At 49.2% G+C, this 27,822-nt stretch overlaps 2 protein-coding genes across 3 annotated transcripts in view; one reads left to right on the plus strand and one right to left on the minus strand.

The window, feature by feature from the left end:
• Positions 1-6,561: 6,561 nt before the first annotated feature.
• Positions 6,562-20,818, plus strand: ATP1B1 (ATPase Na+/K+ transporting subunit beta 1). Its single transcript, XM_035540380.2, has 6 exons — positions 6,562-6,661; positions 8,857-8,985; positions 15,690-15,845; positions 16,639-16,823; positions 18,658-18,738; positions 19,401-20,818. Exons 1-6 carry the CDS (start codon positions 6,562-6,564, stop codon positions 19,665-19,667), a joined length of 918 nt encoding a protein of 305 aa, XP_035396273.1. The 3' UTR covers positions 19,668-20,818.
• Positions 20,629-27,822, minus strand: part of NME7 (NME/NM23 family member 7) — a 96,118-nt gene continuing 88,924 nt past the window's right edge. For both annotated transcript variants that reach the window (XM_035540378.2, XM_035540379.2), the window contains exon 12: positions 20,629-20,896. In XM_035540378.2, the coding sequence (XP_035396271.1) occupies positions 20,864-20,896 (33 nt within the window). In that variant the 3' untranslated portion in view covers positions 20,629-20,863. The remainder of the gene's footprint in view (positions 20,897-27,822) is intronic.

A 27,822-nucleotide genomic window follows, 5' to 3' on the forward strand; every position in this document is an offset into this window, starting at 1 on the left:
CCAGTTAGAAGAGAAAACATGATTTCAGACTCCAGTGTGGTTACCACAGCACTGAACTTATGCCAGGGGAATGAAGACATCTGCATGAGAGATTCTCCAGTCAAAATGTCTTCATGTATTTCTTTATTTTGTTTCAGGTCAGGGTGCAGCCATTCGGCAGTGCTGGTCATCTCAGGACACTGCAGTCATGCCAGACAACCCAAACCAAAGCAAAGACCAACAAGGAGCCGACAGAGGACAACAGGCTTCCCAGTTTGTAGGGTGATCTACCTTCATACGGTAAGGACTTCTAGTGTGGACAACACTGGAGTAACCTTTAAAATCATCATAGACATTTGTGAGTTGTTTTAGGGAAAAGACCTCCTGTGAGAAGAAAGAGAAAGGCATCTGGCAGGCACTGCAAATCCCACTGTGGCCCTGACAGAACAATTAAAACAAGATGTTTAGGAACAAGTCAAACCCTAACTTACCCATTCCCATTGCCAGCTTCTGTGTGGAGTTGCTCAGCTAAGTCTTGCTCCTGATGGCTAAAGATAGAAATGTTTTCCACTCTGATCTTGTTTGTCTTCTTAAAGAGTATTAGAGCAGGCCTCAAAATAGTTTTGGAGTTTGTTTAGTTCTCGTTCTCTGACTTGGTTTAGTGCTGGAAGTCCCAGACGCGCCGGCCCTGGAGACAGCAGAGGTCTAACTGGGGCAGCTGAGCAGGCTGGTGCCCAAATACAAGCTACCATTGGAAACCCCTTACAAACCACGGTCAGGAGCAAGCACAGACTGAAGCCTTACAGTCTTGCTGCCAAGACAGAAAACTAATGGTGACCTGTTTTAATGGTGCATATTGCTGCTATATCCGATAGGAGCCATTTTGTGTCAACCAGCAGGGGTGAAGCTGAATCAGTCCCATGCAGATGCAGGCTCCTTATCTCCCCCAGCCGTGCAGATGCTGGCTGCATCAAGAGCTCGTGTTGTTGCCAGAGCTTGGTGGCCGGGTACCAGAAAGCTGGCTGCTGCTCCAGTAAGGGCTCCGGGTGCCCACTGGCACAGAACTGTGCTGTTCTTGCCAACTTCATAGCTAGTTCCTGGGTAATGCTTCTTCCCTGTGTGAAAACAGGATGGATTTCCTGCAGGAAATTATTTTCATATTATCTTCAGTGAGATTAGGGTAATTTTCCCCTCATCAGCCAAAAAGAGAAAGTCTGACAATATGGTTTGACTACTGCTGCCTTAACAAGTTGCTGTTGCTTCCACCAGAACTATGTTGATAGCTGGCAAGTTTCATTGCTGGTGGGTGTGCTCAGCCAGGGCAACTCTATACTGTCCACCAGCGGTATTTACCCCGGTTATCAAACACCAGGCACACAGCACACTGTCTGTCACGCATCCCCCTTTTCTGTCTCCACCTTCCTGCCAGCCAGTCCACCCTAGAAACCATCCAGTGCCCTGCTCCGTCTCTAGTTCACCATGAAGTGAATGCTTTCTCAATGACTGAGCATACAGGCCTTCTCCTGTCAAGACTGGGGAAAACCTTTTTAAAAAAAATAATAAAAAACAACCTTTTTTTTTTTTGGTTAAACCAAATCAGGGCTGAAGTGGTGTATTGATTGAAGAATGTGTAATTAACCGACAATCAGTGAACTATACGTTCAGGACCAATGTCAGCAACACAACAGTTAAACCACAGTGTTAGACAATTAGAAGACACTAATAAATACCTACAAGCTCCTTGGCATGCTTCTATAACTAATCTCCAAAAGTTTTCATCCCAGACACACAGACACCCACCCCTCTCTTTCCAGCAAAGGGGGTCACTTCTGGGAATGTGGGTTCCCCTGCTTACAACCTGCTCCTGCTGGGGTTGTGGCCACTCCTGCTTTAGGGGTGCCCATGCTGCTCCCTACAACCACCTAACGCACCCACTAGTGGGAAGGCACCCCAGCAGGTCACCAGCAGTCCCACAGACAGGAGGCTGCTGCACTGGGTCTGGGCAGAGGTGTGATGCCAGCAGGGTGACCGCTGTCAGTGCTAGATTGGGTTTTCACTGCTGCTCTGTTCCTGCTCTGAGGTCTTACAAATTTTGGTCTTACAAATGAGGTCTTACAAATTTACTCCCTTAACAAATTTTTGTGCTTCTTTTGTACATCTTTTCAGATTGATGCCTTCTTTGTTTCAAAATTCTCTTTGTCATTCCCTGGTTACCACTTAATCCAACTGATGGTGGTTGTCCTCATTAGCATGATCAGTTGAGGTCTGATGGTTGTTTCCCCGGGCAGCAAGATCAGTTTGGGGTAAATGCTTCCTCAGACAGTTTTGGGTTTCCCATTCATGCATGGTGTTTACACTGACTTTTCAATCTTAGCAGCTGTTGTCCATGTCATTTTGCCAAGGGTGAGCTGTGCAGGCACCCCCACAAGTGATGTTACACAACCATCAAGCTTGTATTAGAGAAAAGAACACTGGCCCCATGGCTGGATTTTGGAGGTCAGTTCCATATATATTTATTTATATATATATATATATATATACTTATATACTTATATATTTATATTCTGTATATATTTATTTTCTCAGGGCTTACCAGTTCACAATGTTTTGAACTTAGTTACCTCAGCTTGCATAGCTCCATGTGATAAATCCGTTCAAATGCACTTGTCACGCTCAGAGGACCAGCCACATATGTCTATAAGCCTAATCTCTTGTGACCCCATATCTGTGGGGGACAAGGAGGAGAAGGAAGAAGACTGGAAAGCTATTTTTGCCATACCGTGTTTTGGGACACTACAGACCCCACTTGAGATGATGTAACGTACAGCAGCTCCTGGGTTTCCCCTGAACCTCCAAAGCAGAAAATCAGAGGGCAGGCCTCAGGCAGAGTGCCCTGTGGGACTGGGAAGCTGTGACGGGACCACATGCTGGCATTCCCCTTGCGGGGACACTGAGGGTTGCTCCTGTCCCCTTCAAGGCCCCTTGCAGCTCCCAGAGGGGTGTAAAATGCCTGTGTGCCACGCAGCCTCTTACTTTTCGTCTGCGACAGAGGACAGGCCTTGTGCTGCAGGGCTGCAGCAGCTCTAGCCACCAGTTTTGTTCCTCGCCCCCTCTCACCTGTTGTGTGTGAGGCAGGCTTGGTGCCAAGCTCTTGAGCAGCTGCCCTTTTCCAGCTCCCAGGCATGCCAGCCCGAGGAGGCCCAGCCCCGTTTGTTTGCAGCGGCAGCCCACGAATAGTAACTACTTAAGGCCATTTTGCACACTTCTGTCATCTTATAATTAGCACTCGGTCCCGCAGCCGGTGAGAGTCCCTCCCCACAGCATGCCTCTCCCCTTCCTCCACTGCATGTCACAGCATAGTCCGCAGCTGCCTTCAGAGATGTTTCTAGATCACACATTACCCAAATTTTCTGCTGGTCACCATCAGCTGCACAGTCTCATTTCCCAAGTCACCAAGGTGGATAAATCATGGCTTGGCTTTGCTCTACATTGTGCTCTTCTCTCTTGCTGCTGCATCAAAAGTAATTGTCTGCTCTCCTCCTGTACTGCAGTGAGACACCTCTGCCTGCCTGAGGTGCTTTCTTTGGGTCTTCTGTAAAACAGGAGACCCAAAGGAAGCTGGGATCTCGTCATTAGATGGCTGTGCCCAAACCCACTGGAGAAAACCAGAGAGCTCCTCATGCACCAGCTCCTAAGGGCGGTGAGATAACCCCCTAACAAAGTCCATCGCATGTTGTTCTTTCCTTGGTGCCGATGCACAGCTTTCCCCAGCCCTGTCCTTCCTCCTGCAGTTAATCTGAACACAGATATCTTTGCACATTTTGTTCTTGGCAGTTTCGAAAGTTGCCTTAGGCTCTTATCACCTTAAAAAATCAGATCATATAGTGGTAGCCTTAGAGATGGCCTGATTGATACCTGAGCAGCCGAACAAATGGTAAATTTGAATAAAATATGGCACCCCATTGCCTATTAGTTCTGCTGATTCTGAGAGGACAATTTGCCAACGTTAAGCAAAGTGCACGTCCCGAGCATCCATGGGACTGTGGATGTGTAAAAGGGTTTGCAGAAGTGCTGTGCAAACCTCATGAAACGCCTTTTGCCCATTCCAGATCCTGCATGCCCCAGCCTGCGCAGTTACAGGGATTTGGTACCACTGGCACTGCCAACCCAACTTATCTGCGTATTTGTACAGTAATAGAGACGTTTGCGGGAAGAGGAGAGAGTTTCCTGGTGATCCTTAAACAAACAGTGATGAAGCCAGAAGCTCCTGCAGCTTGGCTTCCACTGGCACCACCAGCTCCCGTAGCGAGAGTGAGAACACGCTCAGAGGAAGATCGTGTTTCTGGGTAGCCATTTAGTCTGTAATCATGATACGACTGCTCAGGTTTTTCAGATCATTCATTCTAGTTGCTTTCTCCAAACTCACTTTCTGTGGCCTTAGGAAATAACACTGTGGGAGAACGTGCAGTCCTATTCTCTTCTCTGATTTGGACATCATCATGAACCTGCCCAAATATCTGATGCCAGTTTCATTTTGGGTGACCCCATTGCCTGCACAGAGGGCAGGGAGGGCTGCGTTAACTGCTGCTGTTCCACCTGCCCTGAATCAGCTTGTGAGGGGTTTTACTCAGCAGACTGGATGAGATGGGTCCTGACCTGAGGGTAAAGCCGGACACAGCATCCATGAGGTAGGCTAAAGAGCGGGCTTTGTGTTTGGGTGACCACACCGCACACCTGCACACGATTCCCAACGTGCTGTTTTTGTAGGGTAGGGGGCCGAGGCAAAAACAGCACGCAGGGCATCAGAAGGAGAGCAGGTTTGGCTCCCAAATGAGCAGGCAGGCCTGGTGGCCCAGTGGCTGAGACACAGCCTCACTGGCTACAGCAGCGATGGTGCTGGGTGTTAAAAGTGAGCGCTTGTTCCTCCTGTGGTGCTCATCTATTTATTGGCCTGATTGTAATCACAGCCTTCTTAACTTGTAACTGATACATCCTCCCTACACCGCAGATGATGTTCACTTGGGTATCAGATTGCTATCTGTGTTTGCTCTCATTATCGCCCACCATCAGCAGGTCTCTTTAAAGACCAGCTCTGACCAGACACGATGGAGAAGAGAGAGGCCATTTCTCCTCAGCCGTTTGATCAGCCATTTTCCATTGCACAAATACCGTTGAGGGCCGATTCCCCAAACCCAGGATGGAAATCCCTGGGGCACACCTGGCTGGCTCCCTCTGATCACACGTAATGTACCACAGAGTGTTCAGCAAACATTGCCCCCAGGTGCACTGACTCCTGTGTGACACTCCTCTTCCTAACCCCATGAGGCTTTGAGGAGTCTGGCTGCGTGCCTAGGCCTGGGGAGGCCGTGCTCTGCCTTGCAGGGTGCAATCACCTTGAGGTACCCTGCCCAGGCAGACCAAGGCCCAAAAAAGCCTTGGTCCTGACCAAAGACCAAGGCCCTGCCTGTGCAGGTTGCTTCAGGGGCTGGCTGTGGGCAGCAGCCATGGGGCGCCTGGAGATGGGCGCCATGTTGGGGCTGTTCCCCTGGGGACAGCGGGGTGGCTGGCGTGCGTTTGTCTAGCCTCCCAAAACAACAAGAAAGTCTGGAGTTAAGGCTGGCAGAGCAAGCCTGTAGCTTAAAGGCAGGAAAATACCCGGAGTGCCATATCGTGACCAGGAGGAAGTTCAGTATTAAATAAATCCCAGTAGGGTACAGCAACGTGCAGCCAAGGTTCACGTGTGACTCAGTCCTGTCGTGACACTGTGGGACCGGGGCACGTTCGTGAACTTCCATCACGAATGCAGGTCCCAGGGCCACACCAGAGCCCCTTTCCCCTTCCCGGGGTCCCCCCACAAGGTACAGCCCAGCGCTGCGGGGCCGGGGCAGCACCGGGACCCCCACAGGGTGCCGCAGCCCCACCCCATCGGGCCGCCGGCGGCGTGCGTGCACCTCCCTGAAGGTCACCTTGCGAGGGCGGCTGCGCCCTCAAAAAAAAAAAAAATTTAAAACATAAATTAAGAAAAAAACCAACAACATTCCGGCAGGTGCCGCGCGGCGCCGCTTTCGCGTTCAGCGCTCGGCAGGCGCCGTACACGGGGGGGCGGCGGGGCCGGGCGGGACGGGGACGAGGAGGAAGAGGAGGAGGAGGAGGAGGAGGAGGACGGGGGGGGGAGGGGGAGGAAGGCGCAGGGCTGCCCTCGCCGCCGCCCCGCGCGCGCACGCACGCGGCCGCACACCTGCGCGCGCACACGTGCCCGCGCGGCGCCCTCCCCGCCGCCCGCCCCGTCCCCTGCCCGCCCTCCGCCGGCTCCCAGTGGCTGCGGCGCCCAGCGGGCGGGGCCGGCGCCCTATATGAAGGGGTGCGGCGGGCGGCGAGCGCGGCTGCTCCGTGCCCGGTGGGCTCCGCTGCGTCCCCCTCAGCTCCGCGTCTCCGCCACCCACCGGATTCCCCCCCCCCTCCCCCCTCTGGAGCGCCCCCTTCCCCCCCCCCCCATAAGCCCCCTCCCCGAAGCCCGTCCCGGTGCCGCGGAGCCCGTCCGAGCCCTCAGCGCCCCCCCCCGCCGCCCCCCGCTCGCTCGCCATGGCCCGCGGGAAGGCCAAGGACGGCGACGGCAACTGGAAGAAGTTCATCTGGAACTCGGAGAAGAAGGAGCTGCTGGGCCGCACCGGGGGCAGCTGGTGTGAGTGCGGGGACGGGCGGCGGGGGGGCTCCGCAGCGCGCACCGCCGCGCCTCACCTCCTTGCGGCCGGGCACCGGCACCGCAGGGGGGACGGGGGGAAAGCGGGGGGGGGTCCCCGGGGCCCCCCGAGCCCCCCCATCCTGGGCCGCGGCTGCCGGGCAGGTAGGGCCGGGCCCGGGATGGAGCCCGCGGCGGGGCCGACCTTGGGAGGGCGCCTCGTCCTTGGCGCTGCCTCCCCGGCTCCCTCCGCACCGCGGGTGCCGCTCCCCCGCCTCTCCTTCCCCCCGCTTCGCAGCGATCCGAGGTGGTTTTGCCTCGTCGAGAGAGCTTTTGGGTCCTGCAGTGCCTCCCCGGCAAGGAGGTGGCCGTGTGTGCAGCGATGCTCGCGCACCCCGCTATTCGTTAGGGCGCCCTACAAACAGCCCTCGGCGCCCAGGAGGCGCTCGGTGTTGTCTGCGCGCACCCGGACGGTCTTCCAGCTGCTGCCAGCCACGGCTGGTCTGCCACCCCGCGATGCTCAGCCCGGCTCCTGGTGTAACGGATCAGCTGGAGGCGCCAGCCTTGGCCCTGGTGGACCGCAGCGGGCTCCTGCCGTATCCGTACGTGAGCAGAATCGGGTTGTGGGCGCACACCGATAGGTTTCTGCTGCTCCTGAGGCACCGGGCGGCTGCGCAGTGCTTCCGACATGGAGCCAGACCGAGTCCTCCTTCCCATGTCCATCCGTCTAGGACCGATGTCAACCTGCAGGCTGGCGATCCGATTTCTCCGTTATAAGCCTACCTGTTGCGGGAAGCTTTGTTGCGCAACCCCGTTGTGCTCGGTTGCGTGTGTTTTTTCTGAAACTGTGACCTTTAAGGTGTCTTTGGTGTTAAGAGCATCCTGGCTGGGAAACTGATTAAATAAGCTACCTCCCAGCGCTGGCCTTTTGATGTTACAAAAACTCAAAAGGCGTTACGCTGCAGACAACAGCATTGGTGTTTGGTTTGTTACAACAGCACCTCCTATGACCATGCTCTGGAAAAAATTTCCAAATGTTTCTGACGTCACGACCATTTGCTTTACGCTGCTTGGATACCAAAGAGTGCTTTTAACTCCTGGAGCACCACGATATCGCACCAAGCTCTGCTCACCAGCCATGGCTGCCTCCCCGGTCTCCAGTGGACGAGAGGATGGAGTGTCTTTCTGAGTGTGTTCCTCAGCCTCAGTGTCTCTGGCTGTCCCTCCTGATCTTCTTTCTTTTGTAACTGGAAAATGAAACCCACCAGAGATTGCTGTTTTAATGAGGAGGCTTCTCCACTGATGGAGCTTTTTTATGATGGGGCTCAGGAGAGGAGGAATACCTTTACCTACTGCTTCCTTCCCTGCCCTTTTATCTGTTCACCTTGAGTCCTCCATATAAACCTCCTCGTCCAGGTCTGCAATTAGGCTAGGACGCTGGGATCGAGCAGGCTCTTTCAAGTGTTCCTTGCTGCAGTGCTTGTTCCTGCAGCTTGATTAGCCTGTAGTTGCTTGGCGTGGGCTGGCTTATCCTTCCTGTAGGTGGCCTGGTGATGCCTAGTACGGCGTGTTACTGTGCAGTTAATCAGTTGAGATAATCCCTGTAAACTGGTAACCGATACCCGGAGTCTGAGCTGTGCTGCATCTCAGGCTCTCTGCCCCCCCCGCCCCCCCCCGGGATTATTCTAGGCATCTCCTTTCAGACCCAAACTAAACTTAGTCTTTTATTACATAATTCAGTTTTTAATTGGTATAAGCGGTGCTGGCGTGCCTTTGTAGATGCGCAAGGTTGGTAAATGCGGAGTGCTGTGACACACTGAAGTACTTTCCTACATTTGAGATTGAGTATTGGTGCTGATTTGGGCCTAAATTCTGCTCCTGTTGTCTCTGGTGGAGGTCAGTTTGAATTATTAGGGAGGTCACACATTACCAATGCTTGTAAACCTGAATCTAACAGCTTGTGTAGGCTCTGTGGAAATAGCTCTGAAGCCCAGAGTGGCGTGGAACGTATAGCGCTGTGTATAGCATGTCGGCTTGTGTTGTGCTTGTGCTTCACTGAAAGCCTGTCACCTTGTGGTAGCCTTGGTCAGCCAACGGATCCATTTAAAATATGGAAGAACACACTAATCCTCACGCTTCATGATCCCAGATAATTGGGACTTGATTAGATTAATCTTTTCATTTGTTTTCTCTTGCAGTTAAGATCCTCCTCTTCTATGTCATCTTCTACGGTTGCCTGGCAGGTATATTCATTGGGACCATCCAAGTGATGTTGCTCACCGTCAGTGAATTTGAACCCAAATACCAGGATCGAGTGGCGCCTCCAGGTAACTAACTAGGAGGCCCGTGTTGGCCCGGGTGCAAGCTGTTCTGGGGAGGCGGTTTCGTTACTCACCTCCAGGAGGAGGATGAAATAAGCATCTCGTTGCTGCAACACATATTTGTAGGGGGTGGGTATGTTCTAAGCCTTCTGTGTTAACAGCACTGGGAATCAAAGGCAATCCAGCTAGAATTAAAGGTTGCATCACATGAAGTGTTCCTCCTGTCTGAGAGGAACTTGAACCCAGATCGTTGCTCTCCCCTTTCCTTAAACCGAAGTGATGGAGTGAGGCTCAGGCTTCACTTGGGAATGAGCTGTGTGACAAAACTGGGTTCAGTTTTTCTTCATAGCCACTGTGTTCCTATGGGAAAATGAAGGGACAAAGGTAAAATGCTGGCTTCATCTGTGAAACTGGGGTGCACAACGAGAAAGGGGGCACTACCAATTGTGGATGTGCTTTCTGAATTGTGATGGTTAATGCTGAGCTCTGCTGTGTGAGCTGGAGGAGGTAGCAGCATCTACAAATGGGTATTTGCCCTGTTGTCGAGTGGGGAGGGTTAGAGGTGGCTCTCGCAGCTCCTGATGCACGACCTTTCTCTGTTAGACAAAACAGAAGCCCCTGCTTGAGGTGAAAACGTGGGTGAAAGCCCACCTTGGGTTGCTGCAGACAGTGACCAGCCACTGCCGCAGGTCAGGCTCTGCTGTGCTGCCTGATTCCTGCCGCAGCCAGCGGCTGCTCGGAGCGTGGCAGGGAGCTGCGCAACTGCTGCTTTCCCACATTACAAATGACCTTGAGGCTGCTTGGCACTGGCTATGGTAATGATCTGTCTCCAGTTGCTCTGTAAAACAGTTCAGAAGCTTTTAATAACGGTGGTATTTAAGTGACAATTGTGAGGCTGACGGCTTGTAGCTACAGAAGCTGGCTCTAGTGTCACAGTGTTTTACAGCCCCACTGTCTGCAGTGCTGCTATGCTGCAACTGTTCCCTGCTCTAACAACATGGGGAGCGTTGCCTTCGCCAGATGGTACTAATATCTCCGCAGAGAATCATCTTTTTCAGATAACTGCTTTTCCACCAGCACTTTTTAAGCAAAACAGACTGAAATTGCTGTCTTAGTATATGGCATTTAAGGTACCAGCCCAGCTGGGGTAAGTGCTCTCTGGAGCACTGTATCCACCTCTGCATCAGGCTTGCAGGATACTTGCAGGAAAGACTAAACTGTCACTGGTGCTGACTAGAGCTGTTAGCTGCATTTGAAAGACTAACATGGATAATGGTGGAAGTTATTTTTTTTAAATGTTTTTCCTTGGTCTGAAGCCCAGTGGTCTTACCAGACATGAAATAATTAGCAAAGAAACTGGATCTTGGGTCACATCCAGACAGACATGCTGTTTAGCCTGATGTCACATAATTACTCATTCTAGGTAACTTAGAATTGCAAACCCCTATTACCCAAAGCTAATTTCAAAGCAACTTGGTAGTAAAATCTCTGTGCAAGATTTCAGCCTGCAGAGGGTTTTATTCATCTCTTAATTAAATACTGCACCACTTTTCTGAGCTTTGTCCTTTCTTAACAAAAAAAAAAAAATTCAAGATGCTGTTGTAGTGGGTGCTATAGAAAGCAAAATGGAGGAAGGCTGAAAAGGCTTTGGGGGATCTTCTGAGTTTGAAATGGGCTTTCAGGACGTAAATCAACCAGAATAAAAATCCTAGAATAAAACTCCTGAATGAATGACAGTAGGCAGCCTGCTTGAAAAGGGTTTCAAACCCACTGGAATGGCACATGATAATGGCACATGAATACCATTTAAAGGGGACGTTTACCTGCTAACAGCACAGAGCCCTTTGCAGGGTATCATCTGACTTACTACAGATGTGGATGAGCCAGGGTGAGGTGTGGTGGAGTTTGGCTGTTACTGTCAAGTTTGTTTCTCACCCTGCAGCACGGCACTGGTTAGACCACAGTGTGCCAAAATAAACTTTTAACTTGGGCTTTCATAGAGATTGAGGCTGTGGTGAGTTGCTGCACTGATGCCTGCGGGAGGTCAGCAATCCCTGTGTTCCCATACTGCATGGGGTCTCCTGCATTGCAAGCAGAACTGCATTTCTGATGATTAGCACACTTGCTCATGTACATAGTGAGCATCGAACTTCCCATGAACTGTGAGCCCTGCAGACTGTGAACTACTTAAAATAAAATGTTGTGCAATTCTAGTTCCTGGTTCTTGTGGGGAGAGTTGCAAGCGAAGTGTATTGGCAGCTTGAAAACTAAAAGGCAAGTCCCTTCAGTTTCCGCCTTTCCTAACCATTTTAGGCTCACATGAACCTCTCCTTCAAGGTTTGCAGGAAAAATGCTGTAGGGGCTGCTGCAATATCACTCCTGTTCTGCAATACACAAATTTACTAACAGTGGCAGAAGCTACAGGATGTTTCATTGAGTTATTGATAGGGGCACAGCACCGAAAGCCATAAAGTGCTATTTTTAATTATCATTAACATGCTAATTGGTTCCTGCAGCACTTGGCTGTACATTTCCACGATAACTTCCCTTCTGGGGGAAGGGGCAGCACAGTTCGCCTTGTCCAGCCTTTGCCATGGGGACAGCCCCGGCTTGTGGTAGATTTCCACCTGCGCTGTGCCTCGGGCTCTGCTTTAACCACAGCACTTACCCTGCTAAGAGGGATGGGTGGGGGAATTGCCTTTTAAACACAGAGTGCCAAGTGATTTCCTGAATCCATTTTATTTTCCACCCCAATCTAAATTGGGCTGTGTATCCTGCCATCTTGTGGTGTTTGTCCTGCGAAACATGGTCCACCTGCCCTACAGCTGGTGTAGAGGTGGGAGCTCACAGCTGCCTGAGGCTTTTCAGGAGTGAGATTCCTGCTCAGGTCAGGAGATCTCATGTCCCTGCTGGTTTAAACACCACCTTGACACGATGTGCTTGGGCAGTGCGTAACGGGGAAGGCTGCTCTGGTGTGTATTCCCCAGTTGGCTTATTTAGCTCAGATAGTAGCTGGGAGGTGGAAATGAGAGCAACGGGAAAGCCCCGAGGAGCAAGTGCCACCTCCTGTCAAGTCACGCTTTTCTGCTGCCTCTTGTTGCAGCACCAAAGTATGAAAAATATCTGAATCTCAAGCTCCAGAGACACTACCTGCCTCTCAGCTGAGAAGACTTTGCATTTGTAGAAAACTTGCACCTGCTTTTTGCACTTCTGGGATGAGGCAGACAGTGATTAGAAGCTTGGAAGGACATCAATTACCATGGAGGCTCTTAAAGTCCATCCTGACTAAGTGAGGGCGGTGGGGGTGTGTTAGGTAGGAATGGTGTAGTGGTTACTAAATTGGTCATCTGTGTCACCCAAGTAGTGTTCAGACATGTTGTGAACCAAGGGAACGTGGTGCTGGGAAATGAGCATAGCATGATGAAGCAACTGTCATCACTACAGACTTGCACAACTGTTCCTAATAACGAGCTTGACCTACCACTTCTGGTTTCTTCCCCTTCACCCTCCAGACATGTTTTTCTGAAGTCTTGCTCCTGCAGCTTAGAGCGATAAAGCCTATATAAGGATTGAGTTTTAAATGGAACAAATGTGATTTTAGTCTGCGGCAGTATTATGGAAGTAGAGTGGTAGCTGGAAAAAAATCAATGGCCTCACACTTGCTTCATTTTAGATGTCCCGATACAGTCATGGAGTTAGCCAACAAAAAGTGGTGTCTTGTTATTAAGTCAAGGCATCATTCATCACTTAGTGGATGGTGTCAGTCAAGTGAAAACAGTAATCTTATTTCCTAGCAATGCTCTCTAAGAGGCAATTGCGGAAATAGTATTTCAAAATCAAAAGTAGCTCTGTCACTATTTTCCTAGCAATAAGTGACTTGATTCTTCCATGTTGTGAGCAGCAGCATCACTACGCGTGACTCTGGTGCTTCTCCGGTAATAACATGAGACGAACTGCGGCAAACAGAACTTAACTCCAAAATGAGGGAGCGTTGTTTGGACTCCTGGCTATGAGAACACTTGAGACTTCACTTCTTTCCGCCTAGAGCTTGCTCATGAATGGCTTCCTCATGTGCACAAGTCCCTAAGAGGCTTAATCGTCCCCGTACTTCGTTAGTGCTGCATATTTCCTTATGTGCCTATTGGCCCCTGGTAGGTAGCACTGGCATGGCTCAACTTCATAAATTTTTTTCACCTACTTGTTTTAGTTCTCCCAGTAGGGGTGAGAGGAGGCTTCAGAAAGTCTGCAGGAGTGTTGCAGAGGAAGGGTTCTCTGGTAGCGCTGCTCTGATAGCAGCGTTGAAGCTTTTATTTTGGATATGAACATACAGGTGGCACAGAAGGGATAGCAAGGAAGGAAATAAATGATAGGTCTGTGCGTAGGGCTCCGAGTGCAGTCAGTCACAGGCATTTGGGTATGGAAGTTGTGGTGAAAACCAGTGATGGATTTTTCGTTAGGATAAAACACCCTTTGTCTTCACATAGATTGTTGGCCTGTTTGTCTCATGAGTGGGAAGGTTGATCTCCACTTCTTTCTCGTCCTGAAGGAAGAAAGCACCTGCTGTACTGAAGCACAGCATGCTCTGGTTCAACAAAGTGCCCTTAAATGCCCCGGGTGAGGCCGAGGGTGGTGGGGCTGTGGCTGTGGCTCGGTCCAGCCCCCGGCCAGGAAGGGTCTCCTCGTGCATTGGCCGCTGGCGTGGCTGCACAGAGGCACTGCGTGGGCTTCGGTGCTGCTCTGCTCATCACCCAGATGTGGACCTGTCCCAAAGGACAGATCCTTTGGGTTGGGCGGAAGATTGGCTTTGAGCTGGATGTGTCCTCGCCAGCAGTGGGGACAACCTGCTGGCGGCCTCCGCAGGTGCTGCACGGCTTCTGCTGCCCTTCCCTTCACCTCTGCTACGCCTGTGTGGGTGCCTTACGCACTGCCTTGGATAAGATAAAAAGCAGGGGTGGGGACTTGCTTCTAGTGGTCCTCAGCAAAACCGATAGTTCAGCTGCCTGGCCAAAGCTTATTAAAGCCTGACCGAGCTTTCTTGAATGTTATATTTACACACTCAGATGATAACTGTAACTTGAACTCTGGAAGAGGCAGACCCAGATAGCCACTTGAAGTGACTCTGAGCCTGCTGCTTCCTAGCAGGCTGGTAATACAAGGAGAGGTTGGCAGGATAGACTGAACCCAGTTTATATGTTTATAACCACTTGTGAAGCAAGAAAGCAAATAATTAATTGAAAGGGGTTGAAAACTCGACTGAGTTTGTAGGGTGAGACCCAATTCTGCCGGTGGAGCACTGAGCTGCTTCTAAACTTGTAACACTCAACCTGGTCTGTTTGTACCAACGGGAGATTGGAGAGGGCAACGCTGCTTCCTGGAATAAAACTCGAAACCGCAAGCTGCTCGCTGGACGTCTCGCTATCTTTGGCTACTAGGAGCTGCATTTAGGGGAACAAAGCTAATCTTTGTCCTGGGTTACAAATTCCACCTCAGTGGGTAGGGGAGTGGTGAGCTGGCCCGAGGAGGGACTAAGCAGAAGCACTCAAGTGGCTTTGGAAAAACTGCAGGAGTCACAAGCTCTTGTGGGCTGGGGCCAGCCAGCTAAGCTGCCCGAGTTTTGTGCTGGAGGAACTTGTTGGCAACAGACCTGCTGTCAAAGCAAATGCTGCTCCCCTGCTCCTTTTTCTGTTCTTGCTAAAGTGAAGATGACAAACTGAACACAAGTCGAGACCTCAATAATTACAGTGGCAGCCACAAAGGCAGCGTGAACTCCAGTTCCCATTACTTTAAACTTAAGTGTTAGCCATGCATCAATGCATTCAATTAAAATGTGACCTAAACTTCATGCAAGAGCAGCTATTTCCAAGTCCCATAATGACGAGCAAAGGGCTTGGCATTTTTCATCATCCGCAGCCATTACGTGTATCTAGTCCCTTCTGCCCATGCATTCTTTTTCTACTCATCCTCCTAAAGTCAAAATTGGAGCTAGTTACTCAGCCCAGAATGTAGGACAGCCTTTTGAACGTCTCTCCTGTGTGGAGGTGTTTCTTGCTCAGTGATGTGTTTCTGATTATAGAGCTCAGGATGCTATTTCTACAGTCAGAAATGATGTTTAGGGCGTGAAAAGACGAGTCAAAATGATCAGGCTGATGAATTTACTGAGAAAATGTCTCCTGCCCTGTATCCAGCGAGAGAGACAGCACAAGGGAAACGCGGAGAGGCCGTACCTAACTTAGGGAGCCCCTCTTGTCTGCTATTGCAGGGGTTCATGAATGGGCATTTCTGATGCACCCTAAACGTGTAGCGTTGCACCCTGTTAGGGACACACGTGTCGGAGTAGCCTTCCAGGGGAGTTGGTTGTGTGATGTTCTCACACACAGTTTCCTTTCTGCCCTCGGGGAGGAGGCAGAAGTGGGCAGGGGGCCTGCGGCTGGCTGTTTTTCTGGAGAAAAACCTTGACTTGTAGCCTCCCTTCTGCCTCTGTGATTTTTATCTGCTTAGTGATGCAAACGTCGTGACGAATATTCCAGACTGTTGTTGGAAAGAGGAGATAAGAGCCCTTCAGAACCTCCCCTCTAGTGAGCTTGTTTTGTGCAAGTCCTGAGGTCTGAAAAATATAGAGTAGTAAGAATGCTTTATGTTCTCAGTGCGTGTAGCATTACCCAGAGGCTGTGCGGCTCCTAACGTTTTCTTTCTGATTTTGCTTTCCTTAGGACTGACCCAAATCCCCCAGGTACAAAAGACAGAAATTTCCTTTACTGCCTCCGATTCTAAAAGTTACGAGCCGTATGTGAAGAATCTTGAGAAGTTCTTAAAGGACTACAGCGCTGATCAACAAACTGAAAACATAGTATTTCAGGACTGCGGGGGTAAGTCTGGATTGTTTCCTACAGTCCTCTGACCAGTGCCTCTGTGTCAGGCCCATCAAAAAACGAGGGTTAGTAGTAGTGTTCTGTCTTCAGCTGTTCCTTGCATTGTTACCAGAGCCACAACTGGTAAACTTTAACTGGTAGACTTTGGTTTCAGTCGTATCACTGCTCATTAAACAGTTTAGACAAGACCACATTTGGACAGGGATGTACCTAAGAAGCTTACCGAAAAGGGTATGTGCCCAGGGACTTCCAGATTTCACTTGGCTGAAGTTGCAGCTGACTCTCAAAAGCACCTGGCACTGACCTTATATCCTCCCTGAGAGCCACAGGGGGACTTTGCAGATGACTTTGCTGAAGCCGGTGTCAGTCCTCCTGATGCAATGCAGCAAAACATCAGGAGGATGTTAATCTTTAATACATTATATGTAATAATGGGAAATTAGACTAGCACCTCATGTAAGACGTGCATGTGAAATCTGAGGGGAACCCGCTTGTAAAAGCTGACAAAAAAATCTCCGCACCAGTGAATTGCAAATGTGTTTGCTCTCTTGTAGCCTGTAGGAAGCCTCAGTTAGAAAACAAAGCCCCCACAAACTTGCTGGTCTGCAATCAGCCTGTGTGTGGGGGAGTGGCTGGGTGCAGGTCTGCGCTGTCAGCCTCTAGAAGGTGGCGTCACCTGCCTGGGCAAGAGGGAAATCCCGACTACACGGTGAAGCACAAATATAGCTGTTCCTGACGAGCAGAAGGTTGTGTTGCATACGTTTGTTTTTCCATTCCTCCACCGTGGCAGAGATTCCTACGGATTACAAAGACAGAGGACCATACAGCGATGCCCAAGGCCAGAAGAAGGTCTGCAAATTCAAACGTGAATGGCTGGAAAACTGTTCTGGAATACAGGATCCTACCTTTGGGTATAAGGATGGCAAACCATGCATCCTTGTCAAGCTCAACAGAATTATCGGCTTCAAACCTAAGGCAAGTATCTCTTCCCTTAGTAACAGGAGCTACTGATAAGGACAGGGAGTTGGCTGCAGATTTGCCGTGGCTCTGGAGCAGTTATTGAATTTGTGCCTGCTTTTCTGTCTCTGGAGGGAGATAAGTATTAAACCCGTTCTGCAGCGGAGAGACTGTGGGACCGTTTGAATGACTGGCTTTAAAAGTACGTTTCTTTAAAAAGCAAACTGCACACTGCAAGCTCGTGGCGAGTAGCAGTGAGCTCTGACAGCACAAGCTCCTGGTTAACTGTCTGGTGACTTGCAGAGCCTGCTAACTGAACTGCTCTGACAGGGTGTTCTCTTCAGCTGGTAAAACCCATTTTAACTGTGTGCTTCTGCATGACAGTCCCAGACCTACCGTGTCTGTAGTAAGATCAGTAAATTGTGTCATGCCTCCATCTATTCCGTTCTTTCCTCAGGCAGTGCAGAGTTGCCTGGCCTGCTAAAACCACTTAATTAAATGGAGTAGTGCTATATTAGGCATTAGACTGATGCATAGTCTATAAAGCATAAACTACATCTGAGAGTTTGGCAAAGCTCTTACTGCAAGAAAGGTGAGGAGATCTTTAGGTTATTTAATGCAGCTTCAGAAATGCTGTTCTGTGTCTGCTGTCACCCTCTGGTCAGTGCTGGGCTGAATAGCGGGTTTGCACAACGCTGACGGAAGTTAATCTGCACAGGAACCGCTTTTACTTGTAGGTTTTTCTCCAGCACGTTTAAATGCTAAAACATTCTGTAAGAACTCAGCAGCAGAGTACGTGTTATTGAATGCGGCACTGTGCAAAACACGCCTCTCCATCTTCTGGGTGGAAAGCACTGCAAATGGTACAGCAACCAGCCTTCATCACCACCCGTTAGTGTCGTTGAGAGCAGGGGGAAAGGTACCGGCTGGCCAGCTAACGTGTTTTGAGGAATGTTGTTCTACAAAGAGGACTGCCCTGTGCTAAAATTCAGTTGAATTTTGAATCATCTGATCCTGGGTGGCAACAGCGGGTGCGTTTTAGCACGAACATGCTGTGCTTGGTATGTGGCAGTTGTAGGATGGCATGAAAAGCACGTGTTTGATGATTGGGGAAGAGAAGGGTTTGGTGCCTTCCTCCATTTCTTGCCAGAGAGCTCCAGGCTGCGTTAGAGAGCAGGGTCTGGTCAAGGTATGACTTCAAACGCTTCATTTAGAAATGACGCCCGGTCCTCGTCTCCCCCATTCCACGCTTCATCAGAGACCCTACAGCTCTTGTGTTGGGAGGGTGCTTGTGAGGCAGATCTGAGCTCCGCACAGATGTGAAGCCAAACTCCTCTTAGTAACTGAGTCCAACGTCAGAGTTGACGCTCCCAGCTTTCCTTGAGATACTTTGAGCCTTTGTCCTTCCATGCAGGTGATGTCAAAGTTCAGGAACGTCAGGGTGTGCCTGCCTCTATTGTTCTTTGCTGCACGTTTCCAGTCCTAACTGCACTCACCTGGCACAGAGGCAGCAAACCTTCCAGCAGAGCGTCTCATTCTGCCACTGCGTGACATTTGCACAAACAAACCCTGCTGGCAGCTGGAGCTCTACCACGAGACACTTTTCTCAGTGAAATGAAAAATACGCTGAAGTGCTTGCTTTGGTAGCCAGAGCAGCTTTATATGGGTTAACTTCCACTGGGTGTAGTTGTGTTATGCTGCTTCTCCGTCCCAAGAACGGACACCAGTTGCTGCTGCCTCTGAACTTGAGCTGGAAAGGATCCCTGTTAGCTGTTAGTTTGGTACCACTGAGATTTGCTGCTGCAAAGAAGCATTCAGTGTGTAACATTGCCTTGGTTTGGGTTTCTTCTAGGCTCCAGTAAATGACAGCCTTCCTGCAGAAGTCATGGCAAAATACAGCCCATATCTCATCCCTGTCCACTGTGCTGCCAAGGTAAGTGAGATGCAACAAAGGCGAGTCAGGATGCTGCAGGCAAGGACTCCCCGAGTCCTTGTGCAGCTGTAGCTTCCTCACTCTGCCTTCCTGCAGGCAGTTGGGGTGGTTTTCACTTGGGAGCTCTTCCCTTAGGACTTGGTCAAAATGCTATTGGTGAGGAAGGAACAACAGCAGTGTCCTCACAGGGAGGGGTAACAGCAGGGCCAAGGAGTAAAAGGGATCCTCAAAATAGCTTCCAAGTGATACACTGGAGTTCTTAGCAAGGATGGTTGACAAATGGCTCTGGTGGAGATGCTTTACCTTGAATATTAAAGCTGCTGAGAAACAGCAGAGGCTTTTTGTTTGGTTAGTTTTTTAACCACAGACAGTGCACTGGTATGACAAGAAGCTGTGGTGTCTTCTGAATGTACGAAGAAGTGGCCGAGTTTTTAAATAAAAAGTTCTTTTCCTGGATGATACGTGCTTGGAGGCACTTCTTTTTGCAGCTGCTGGTAGGACAGCTCATAACTGTCCTTTCCACCATCCTCATGCTGTCAAGCTGAGGATCTGTGATGACCAAAGAGAGCATGCAGCACTGGTGAAAAGCAGATGGTGGGAAAACAGCTGCAAAATGCAGTGTTGGGATAACAAGCATCTTTTCTTCTTTCCCCATCTCTCAGAGAGAAGAAGATGCAGACAAAATAGGCACAGTGGAGTACTATGGGATGGGAGGCTACTCTGGCTTTGCCCTGCAGTACTACCCGTACTACGGCAAGCTCCTGCAGCCGCGGTACCTGCAGCCACTGGTGGCAGTGCAGTTCACCAACCTGACCTACGATGTGGAAGTGCGCGTGGAATGCAAGGCCTATGGGCAGAACATCCAGTACAGCGACAAAGACCGCTTCCAGGGACGCTTTGATATTAAATTTGACATAAGAAGCAGCTGATTGTAAGCACAACTCTCTTTCCCCCCTCTCCTCCTCCTAGCCATTTAAAAAGGTTTAAAAAAAAAGAACAAAAAAGGAAACCTACTAGTCTTGAACAAACTGTCATACGTATGGGACCTACACGTAATCTATATGCTTTACACTAGCTTTCTGCATTTACTAGGTTAGAATGTAAACAAAGTGTAGCAATAGCGACAAATATTTATTCTACTGTAAATGACAAAAGAAAACAAAATTGAGCCTTGGGACATGCCCATTTTTACTGTAAATTATGATTCCATAACTGACTTGTAGTAAGCAGTGTTTCTGGCCCCTAAGTATTGCTGCCTTGTGTATTTTATTTAGTGTACAGTACTATAGGTGCATACTCTGGTCATTTTTCAAGCCATGTATTGTATCTGTTTTCTACTTCTCATGAGCAAAGACTTTTGCTGTCCAAGGTGTAAATACTCAATGGGACTAGAACTGGCATGATACTTCTAATTATTTTGTTCCTTTTAAAAGAAAGGCCCACCTGTGAGACTATATTTAACAGCACTCCATAAGGCTTCTGACTTTTCTGTGGTGTTAGGGTATTTTATTTGGAGGGGTGGCAGGGGAAACTAACTTAAGTGAAGTTAAAGAGAATAGATGATTGTGTACTGTGCTTGTAGCGAATGCTGTCTCTCTCTCTCTCTCTCTCTCTCCCCCCCCCCCCCCCCCACCTTTTCCCTCATCCTCCAGTATGTTGTGTGAGAGACCTGGGTCAGACTATCACTCCCCTCAGTGATAGGCATAACTCTTTGCTTTGTATATTTTCTTTTTTTTTTTCTTTTCCTGCTGGAGGCATCGCACACTGTGGTGCTAATGTCTTTATTGAATGTTTTAACCATTTTCATGGTGGACGAATTTTATATTTATGCAGTTGTACAATTTTATTTTTTCTGCAAGAAAGTGTAATGTATGAAATAAACCAAAGTCACATGTTTGAAAATAAATCTTTATTTTAAACTTTATAAAAGCAATGCAGTACCCCATAGAATGGTGTTAAATGTTGTCTAAAGTGCAAAACTCTATGTTCTAACATGTAATAATAGCCAGGAGTACAGTGCTCTTGTTGATCTTGTATTTCAGTCAGGTTGAAACATTGGACAAATAAATGAATGAACACACCGCTTGGTGTCCACGTCTTTTGCTTTGGGTGGGGGTAGAGGCTCTCAGTTGTCCAGAATCTTGAAGAAGTACTGCACCTAGTTAAGAAACAAAATACATTTTTGTCATTTCCAGAGCATCTGAGCTTGAGGTGGTTGAAATGTGCATTGGGATTGCTGTCAATCACAGCTGCCTCCTTTGAGCAAATACGTGATGCTTCCGCTCTAGAACAGAGCGGTTTGGGGTTAAGTATTTGTTTTCCCCTCTCCCTGAGCTGAAGCCGTAGAGGCTGCAGAGGCACGCGTGCCCATGATCGCATTGCTTGTTAAAATGTCCTCAGTGAAGGCTTGGGGTGTTCGCCTTCACTGCACGTGCTCCAGGCCTCGCGGCACCGGCAGTGTGTTCTAGCGGTAACGTCAGGTAAGAGCGGTTTGTTGAACCACCCGCCAGAGGTAAGTGCTGCAGGTCCAGGCGTGGGAGCGGGGAGAGAGCTGAAGTCACAAAAGCAGAAGGGAGGGAGCTGCAGGGTGGTGATTTGTCCTCGGCTGCTGCTGGGCCAACTGCCCCACTCTGAGCACAGGCTGCGCATGAGAGGGCTGCTCAAAGATGTGACGGGTTGGCAGCCAGCTTCCTGCTGGACTCAAGATCACTTTATGCTGTATGAAGCAGATTACCAGGCAGAATTTCTCTGGGTAAAGTGGCAAAACATTAATATCCTAGAGCAAGCTGCTTGAAAAAGCCTTCATAATTAGAATGCAATATATTGGAAAAGCAATCTGCTGAACTTTTAGCCATCTGCTCGAAGGACAAACATAGCTATTGTACACCACAGCATTTAGCACAAGTATTTCATCGTTTTTAACGAGCATGAACTAGCTGAAACCTCACCTTTGGCTGTTTAATTTGCTGCTGTATGCATATAGGCTAGGGCTCAACAACGACACTGTGATTAAAGCACCAAAGTACTCCCTTAAAGGCATGCTAAAGTCACACGCATTACAGGAACACTTGGCCGTGTGGGCATCCAGCAATCAGTTGTTTTATGACTGCGATCGGGTGGAGATGGGGGTTGCACAGGTCAAGGGTTCTTAGGCGCAGCCTCGCCCTTACAATTCAAATCTTATGTGGTTGGCATGTGATAGTTTTTAAAAAAAAAAGCTTTAGTTTAAAAAAAAGTCAACTCAGGGTTAGATAATTTATCGCAGTCTGATTTACTATATAAGAGCAAAGTCCAAGTATAAACCAATAATAAAGATAATGTCCTATTCTGGGGGGGTTGGCCAAACACCATAGAAAGGTTAGGGCACCTGTGTTTCCTTCAGGGAGCAGGTGGCACAAGGCACAGGCAGCATGTACTCTGATTAATACATTATAAAACAATGCAAAAACAAAGCGTTTATCCACAAAGCACTCTAGCACCGACTCAGTGAAAGCAGGCTGGCCAGCTCGGCTCACTAATTAACCAGGCACTAACTGCAGTAGCTGCCCTGTCCTCACGCTTGCCAGCCGCCCACTGACGAGACCAGGCTTTGTGACAGCTCTGCTACCACCAGGCTGACCCAAAATGCAACTCATTTGTCAGCCCTAGTAGAGGCTCAGCACTAAACGGCTGCAGGAATTAAACCAACTGACAACCACACCAGAAAAACCACACGTAGACTTCTGGACAGCCAGCTTACGCAATGGAGCCAGTAATGATTGTTACATGGTAGAATTTACCTTCTTCTAAGTCCTACTGCCAGAGCTGCCTCATGCTACTATGCATGCAGTCAACAGCTGGGGCTGGGGAAGGTAAAGATGTGAAATAGCTCATCAAGCTAAAAGTAACAGTGCTTTCAGGCTGTTTTTTCCTTTTTTTTTTCTTCCTGGGGGGCGGGGGGTCTGTGCTGTATTGCCTGTCTAAAGCTACACTCTCCAGGCAGGCATCTTGTTCCTCACCGCCCAGCAGTACAGCGCATTGTAAGCTGCCAGTCTGAACACCTTGTTCTTTCTGCCAGATTGGCTCAACCTAGTTAAGTGTAACTGCAACCATTAACGCGAATTTTATCTCCTGGCTTGTTGATACAGGGCAGCTGGATTTCAGGGTTAGAGTGACACATAAAAAAACTTATAAAATAAGAAGCAGAACAACGCATTTAACGACAAGCCCCTTTAAGCCTGTGCCTGCACAAACATACAAATAAAGAACAGGAACCAGTTTTTACAGCACTGAACGTGGGAACTCCTGGCCCTGCGCTGCCAGTTTGGCCTAAAGCATCTGACCTGCAAAGGCCAAGGACGCAAGGCAGCGCATGGGGAGCGGTGCCAAGTGCCAACGAAAAGGCCAAGTGCTGCGGCAGCAACTCCTTGGCTGGTGACTCTAGGTTGCGCCTCAGCCCGAGGTGCTGATCACGCTGCTGGCAGCACAGGTCCCGTTTCCGCGAGCTGTGGGCCCATTTAGCGGCGCTCCGCCACCTCCCACCACATCCTGCACTCCCCAGCCAGGCTGCTTGGCCTCCCAGCCTGTCAGGCCACCATCTGCCCTTGCAGTTGCTGCAGGACACTGACCCAGGGGCTGGCCGGCCTCATGCCTCTCCTGCTCGTGTGCCGTTAGCAACAAAAGGCCTTGCAGGGGCTCTCTCAGGCCTCAGCTGCCCTTCATTTTGTGCAGGCAATTCTCCCAGGCCAGGCCGAACAACTGAACAACCTCAGCTTGCCGATGACCTACAGGAAATGTCTTCCTCCTCAATTAGCTTTCATTGGCGTGTTTAAGATCCACACAGCCTGTTCTGGCAAGGCTCAACCATCAGGACAGGCACAGTATGTATTGTATAAAGTGCAGAGCTAGGTGCCGGTATGTTCTCCTCGCATGTAATTATGATGTGGGTCAGCTGCCACCCGGCTCCAGTAAAACCTGTTAACAGCTGACGCCTCTGGTGCACCGAGAGGCTCCGTCTCTCCAAGAACCTCGCCCTCAAGAGCACAGATGGGAAACCCCAGCCAGCAAGCGACAGCGGCCACCAGTTATCCCACCCAGTGCCAACACGTGCTGTGTTTTGCAGAAGACAAGAACCAAGACCAAGGACTTCAGCAATACCAAGCGATTTGGGGGTGCCCCCATCTTAACAGGACCCAGCTGGAGACAGCTCTAAGAACCCAATTCTAAAAGTGCCAAGGCCTTCTCCAAGGGGAATGAGAGCATCCCAGCCAGGGTTAGGCATGCCAAAGCACCCTGTATTGCAGGAAATACAGTCGCTCCCTTTCCCAGGGTCCAGGTATAGAATAAACCACCAAAAAAGCAGCTGTGCCTGCATAAAGCCCCTCAACACACCCCGCATTGGACTGAGGGCAAGATGAGGCTCTGTGATCCAAGCACTCCTCTGGTTTCTCTACAGGACCCAAAAGTGGTAGAGGACAAGCACACACCAGGACCTGTCCTGAAACCAACCCAATGCATTCCACAGAAACCACCCAATGACCTTCAAAGGATGCTTAACATTCAGGTGTGTCCGCTCCTTGGCAGGGATGAAACAGGATTAAATTTAAAATCAGTACTCTCCTTACAAATCCCTGGATCCACCCACCTGCTTTATAGTATGCAGCTATGCCTGCTCTAGTTCCTGTTCGGGGACTAATAACAATAATGTTCAGGAAGTAGTAACAGGGATGAATAACTGTGACCTTCTGGCTCTGACCCTACAAACTGCTTCAGCGAGGAGGAGCTGAGAGCTGCTTCAGTTCCATGAAGTTTTGCTTCAGTCCCATGCACTCTGCAGAACTCACATTGATGAATTTGGCCGCTCCCTCCAGAAGCTTCCAAACGTTACTGCAAACTTTCAGGAGTAAATACAGCAGGCAATAGCAAAATCCAGTCTAATGCCCTGGCAGAGCACAAACAATTATCATCTGAACAATGTGTGCTCTCAGAGCATGGAGAACCAGGAAAAATTTTTAAAAAAGAAAAAAGAAAACAAGAAAAAAAAGGAAGCAAATCAAGCGAGGCAGACAGTTTTTCAAGGGAGAGCAAAAGATCTCATTAATAACGCAGGACCCAGTGCAGGCACAAAGCGTCCTGAGGATTTCAAGCCTAAAAGTTACAGACACCTACAGTTTAATTGTCCTTCTACCCAGAAAACAAAGCAAAAAGGTTGATGAGAGGTGTCAGCCAAACACAGCTTGATTCAATGATCACAGAATCACAGAATGGTTTGGGTTGGAAGGGACCTCAAAGCCCACCCAGTTCCACCCCCCTGCCATGGGCAGGGACACCCCCCACCAGCCCAGGTTGCCCAAAGCCCCATCCAGCCTGGCCTTGAACACCTCCAGGGACGGGGCATCCACAGCTTCTCTGGGCAGCCTGTGCCAGGGCCTCACTGCCCTCACAGGGAGAGCATTTCTTCCTTATATCTCATCTACACCTACCCTTTTTTAGTTTAAAGCCATTACCCCTTGTCCTATCACTCCACTCTGACAAAGAGCCTCTCCCTATCTTTCCTGCAGGCCCCCGTTAGGCACTGGAAGGCCGCTACAAGGTCTCCCTGGAGCCTTCTCTTCTCCAGGCTGAACAACCCCAACTCCCTCAGCCTGTCTTCACAGGAGAGGTGCTCCAGCCCTCTGAGCATCCTTGTGGACCTCCTCTGGACTCGCTCCAACAGGTCCATGTCCTTCTTGTGCTGGGGGCCCCAGAGCTGAACGCAGCGCTCCAGGTGGGGTCTCACGAGAGCAGAGCAGAGGGGCAGAATCACCTCCCTCGCCCTGCTGGCCATGCCGCTTTTGGTGCAGCCCAGGATGTGGTTGGCTTTCTGGGCTGCAGGTGCACATTGCCAGCTCGTGTCGAGTTTCTTATCCACCAGCACCCCCAGGTCCTTCTCAGGGCTGCTCTCAATCCATTCTCCGCCCAGCCTGTATTTGTGCTTGGGATTGCCCTGGCTCAGGTGCAGGACCGTGCACTTGGCCTTGTTGAACTTGATGAGGTTCGCACAAGCCCACCTTTCAAGCCTGTCCAGGTCCCTCTCCTCCTTCCAGTGTGCTGACCGTACCACACAGCTTGGTGTTGTCCACAAATCTGCTTGAGGGTGCACTCAACATTACATTAAACAGCACCAGTCCCAATACCAACCCCTGTGGAACACCACTCATCACCGATCTCCACTCAGACATTCAGACCTTGCCTGCAACTCTTTCAGTGAGACCAGACAGCCAATTCCTTACCCACCAAGTGGTCCATCTGTCTAGTCCATGTCTCTCCAATTTACAGAAAAGGATGCTGTGTGGGACAGTGTCAAATGCTTTGCACAAGTGCAGCTAGATGACATCAGTTCTCTTACCTTATCCTCATCCTCCCTCCCAACTCAGGATATTCTGTGATTCTCCATAAGGACAGAGCAAGGCACACCTTGAGCAGCACAGGACACAGGCAGCGCTCCTTACATCTTGCCGCAGAGAAAATCTCGGCACTGAAAGGGTACCTCAGCACTCAGGGTCCAATCCCCTTGACCTTTGGGCTGGCAGTTTTGGACAAGAGAGCCTGTTAGTACCGCTTGTGTCAGAAGTGAGGAGGCTGATGAAGAGACACACTGGTAAAAAAGCATGCTGAGATCACAGATTCACTTCACATCCATCATCCAAAAGATGATGGCAGTTCCGGTCCTTCCTCATATCTGCTGAATCGAAATTGGCTGCTGGGAGATGGAAAGCTTTTTCATCCCTGTGTTAATTTAGAGCCGTCAGTCATCTCAGCGCCCTTCAAGCAGCCAGACAGTACCCTCTCCCTGAAATCACGGTGAAACATTATCTTCTTGACTCAGTGTAGGTATCCATGCACATGACACAGAGAATCTTTGCTGACCTCAATTTTCAGCATCAGTACAAAATACCAAAAATACCACCCTCCCCAAACACTTTAGTTTTATAATTTTTACAGGTTATCTCATTTTGAGGTCACTACTAGGAACCAAAAATCTCTTCACTCATTAATTTTGTTTTGAACATCAACATGAACATGAAGTCTCTAGTGCATTTGCTAATGCCTAAAATGAATTTCAGCTACGCTTCACTCAGCACTTCACTAAATAATTAGACTAACACACCCCAAACCTACCATCCTTTCAGGCAAAAGCAGTATAGGAATGAAAACTGTTGTCAAAGAAGAGGATCTAATTCATTGCTCATAATGAATTATTTTCCCACATGCACCTGAAGAGAGTTTAGTCCTAGAAAGTTTGTTCAAAAAAATCAAGTCAGTCACTCCTGCCTCTCTCTAAAGCATCACACACTATAAGAAATACAGCTGTTCAGGCTGCCCAAGACAGAACAATTTCTGAAGCATACACATACTCTTTATGTGTCCAGATTAATTTAAGTACAGCTGGGACAAAAAAAAACCTACAAACCAAAAAACAAAACAAAAAAACAACCTGTGTAACAGAAGGTTTCATTAAAGAAACACTAGAGAATAACATAGCACATATCGTGCCTTTATGCTACGTGCTGATAACAGAGTCATCTTGAACACTGTGTATGGTTATGATCAACTCAGAAAATATGGTGAGAGAAGGGCAATGGAAGCTGTTTGGAAATTGAACCGTACATTAGAGAAATCTGAACTTCAAGCTAGGTAGAAATGAGAGGACATGACAATCACCACTATGACACTACAATCAAAACACCAAGAAAGCAAGTTTTATGCTATTTACTCTGTAACAGTACAAGAAAAACAAGTGAAACCAAAAGCTTATTTAACATAACAAAGAAAAGTTGCTTATACATAGCACATAACTAATGTGCTGACTCAAACCACTGATTTCTGAAGCACAGATATTTGTAGGCCCACTAAGAAGGTACAGTTTCAGTAAATCTTGCTACTCCATGGCATAAACTAACTGCTCAGTAGCTGAGACTGAACATATTATCCCAGGACTCTCCCACCAGAAGCCCTACTCTTTGGTCACCATCAGGAAAGATCACTGGCCTGGAAGAGCCACTGGAACAGAACAAAGTGAAAGGTTCTGGCACCCACCTCACGTGAAGAACTACAACATGACAG

The sequence above is a fragment of the Cygnus atratus genome, chromosome 1, assembly GCF_013377495.2.
Source record: "Cygnus atratus isolate AKBS03 ecotype Queensland, Australia chromosome 1, CAtr_DNAZoo_HiC_assembly, whole genome shotgun sequence".
Lineage (NCBI taxonomy): Eukaryota > Metazoa > Chordata > Aves > Anseriformes > Anatidae > Cygnus > Cygnus atratus.

Excerpts from the sequence above, each read along its gene's own strand:
- ATP1B1 (XM_035540380.2), top strand. The coding sequence starts at position 6,562 with ATGGCCCGCGGGAAGGCCAAGGACGGCGACGGCAACTGGAAGAAGTTC. Across the intron at positions 15,846-16,638 it reads AGTATTTCAGGACTGCGGGG|AGATTCCTACGGATTACAAA; the intron begins GTAAGTCTGGAT and ends CCACCGTGGCAG. Across the intron at positions 18,739-19,400 it reads CTGTCCACTGTGCTGCCAAG|AGAGAAGAAGATGCAGACAA; the intron begins GTAAGTGAGATG and ends CCCATCTCTCAG.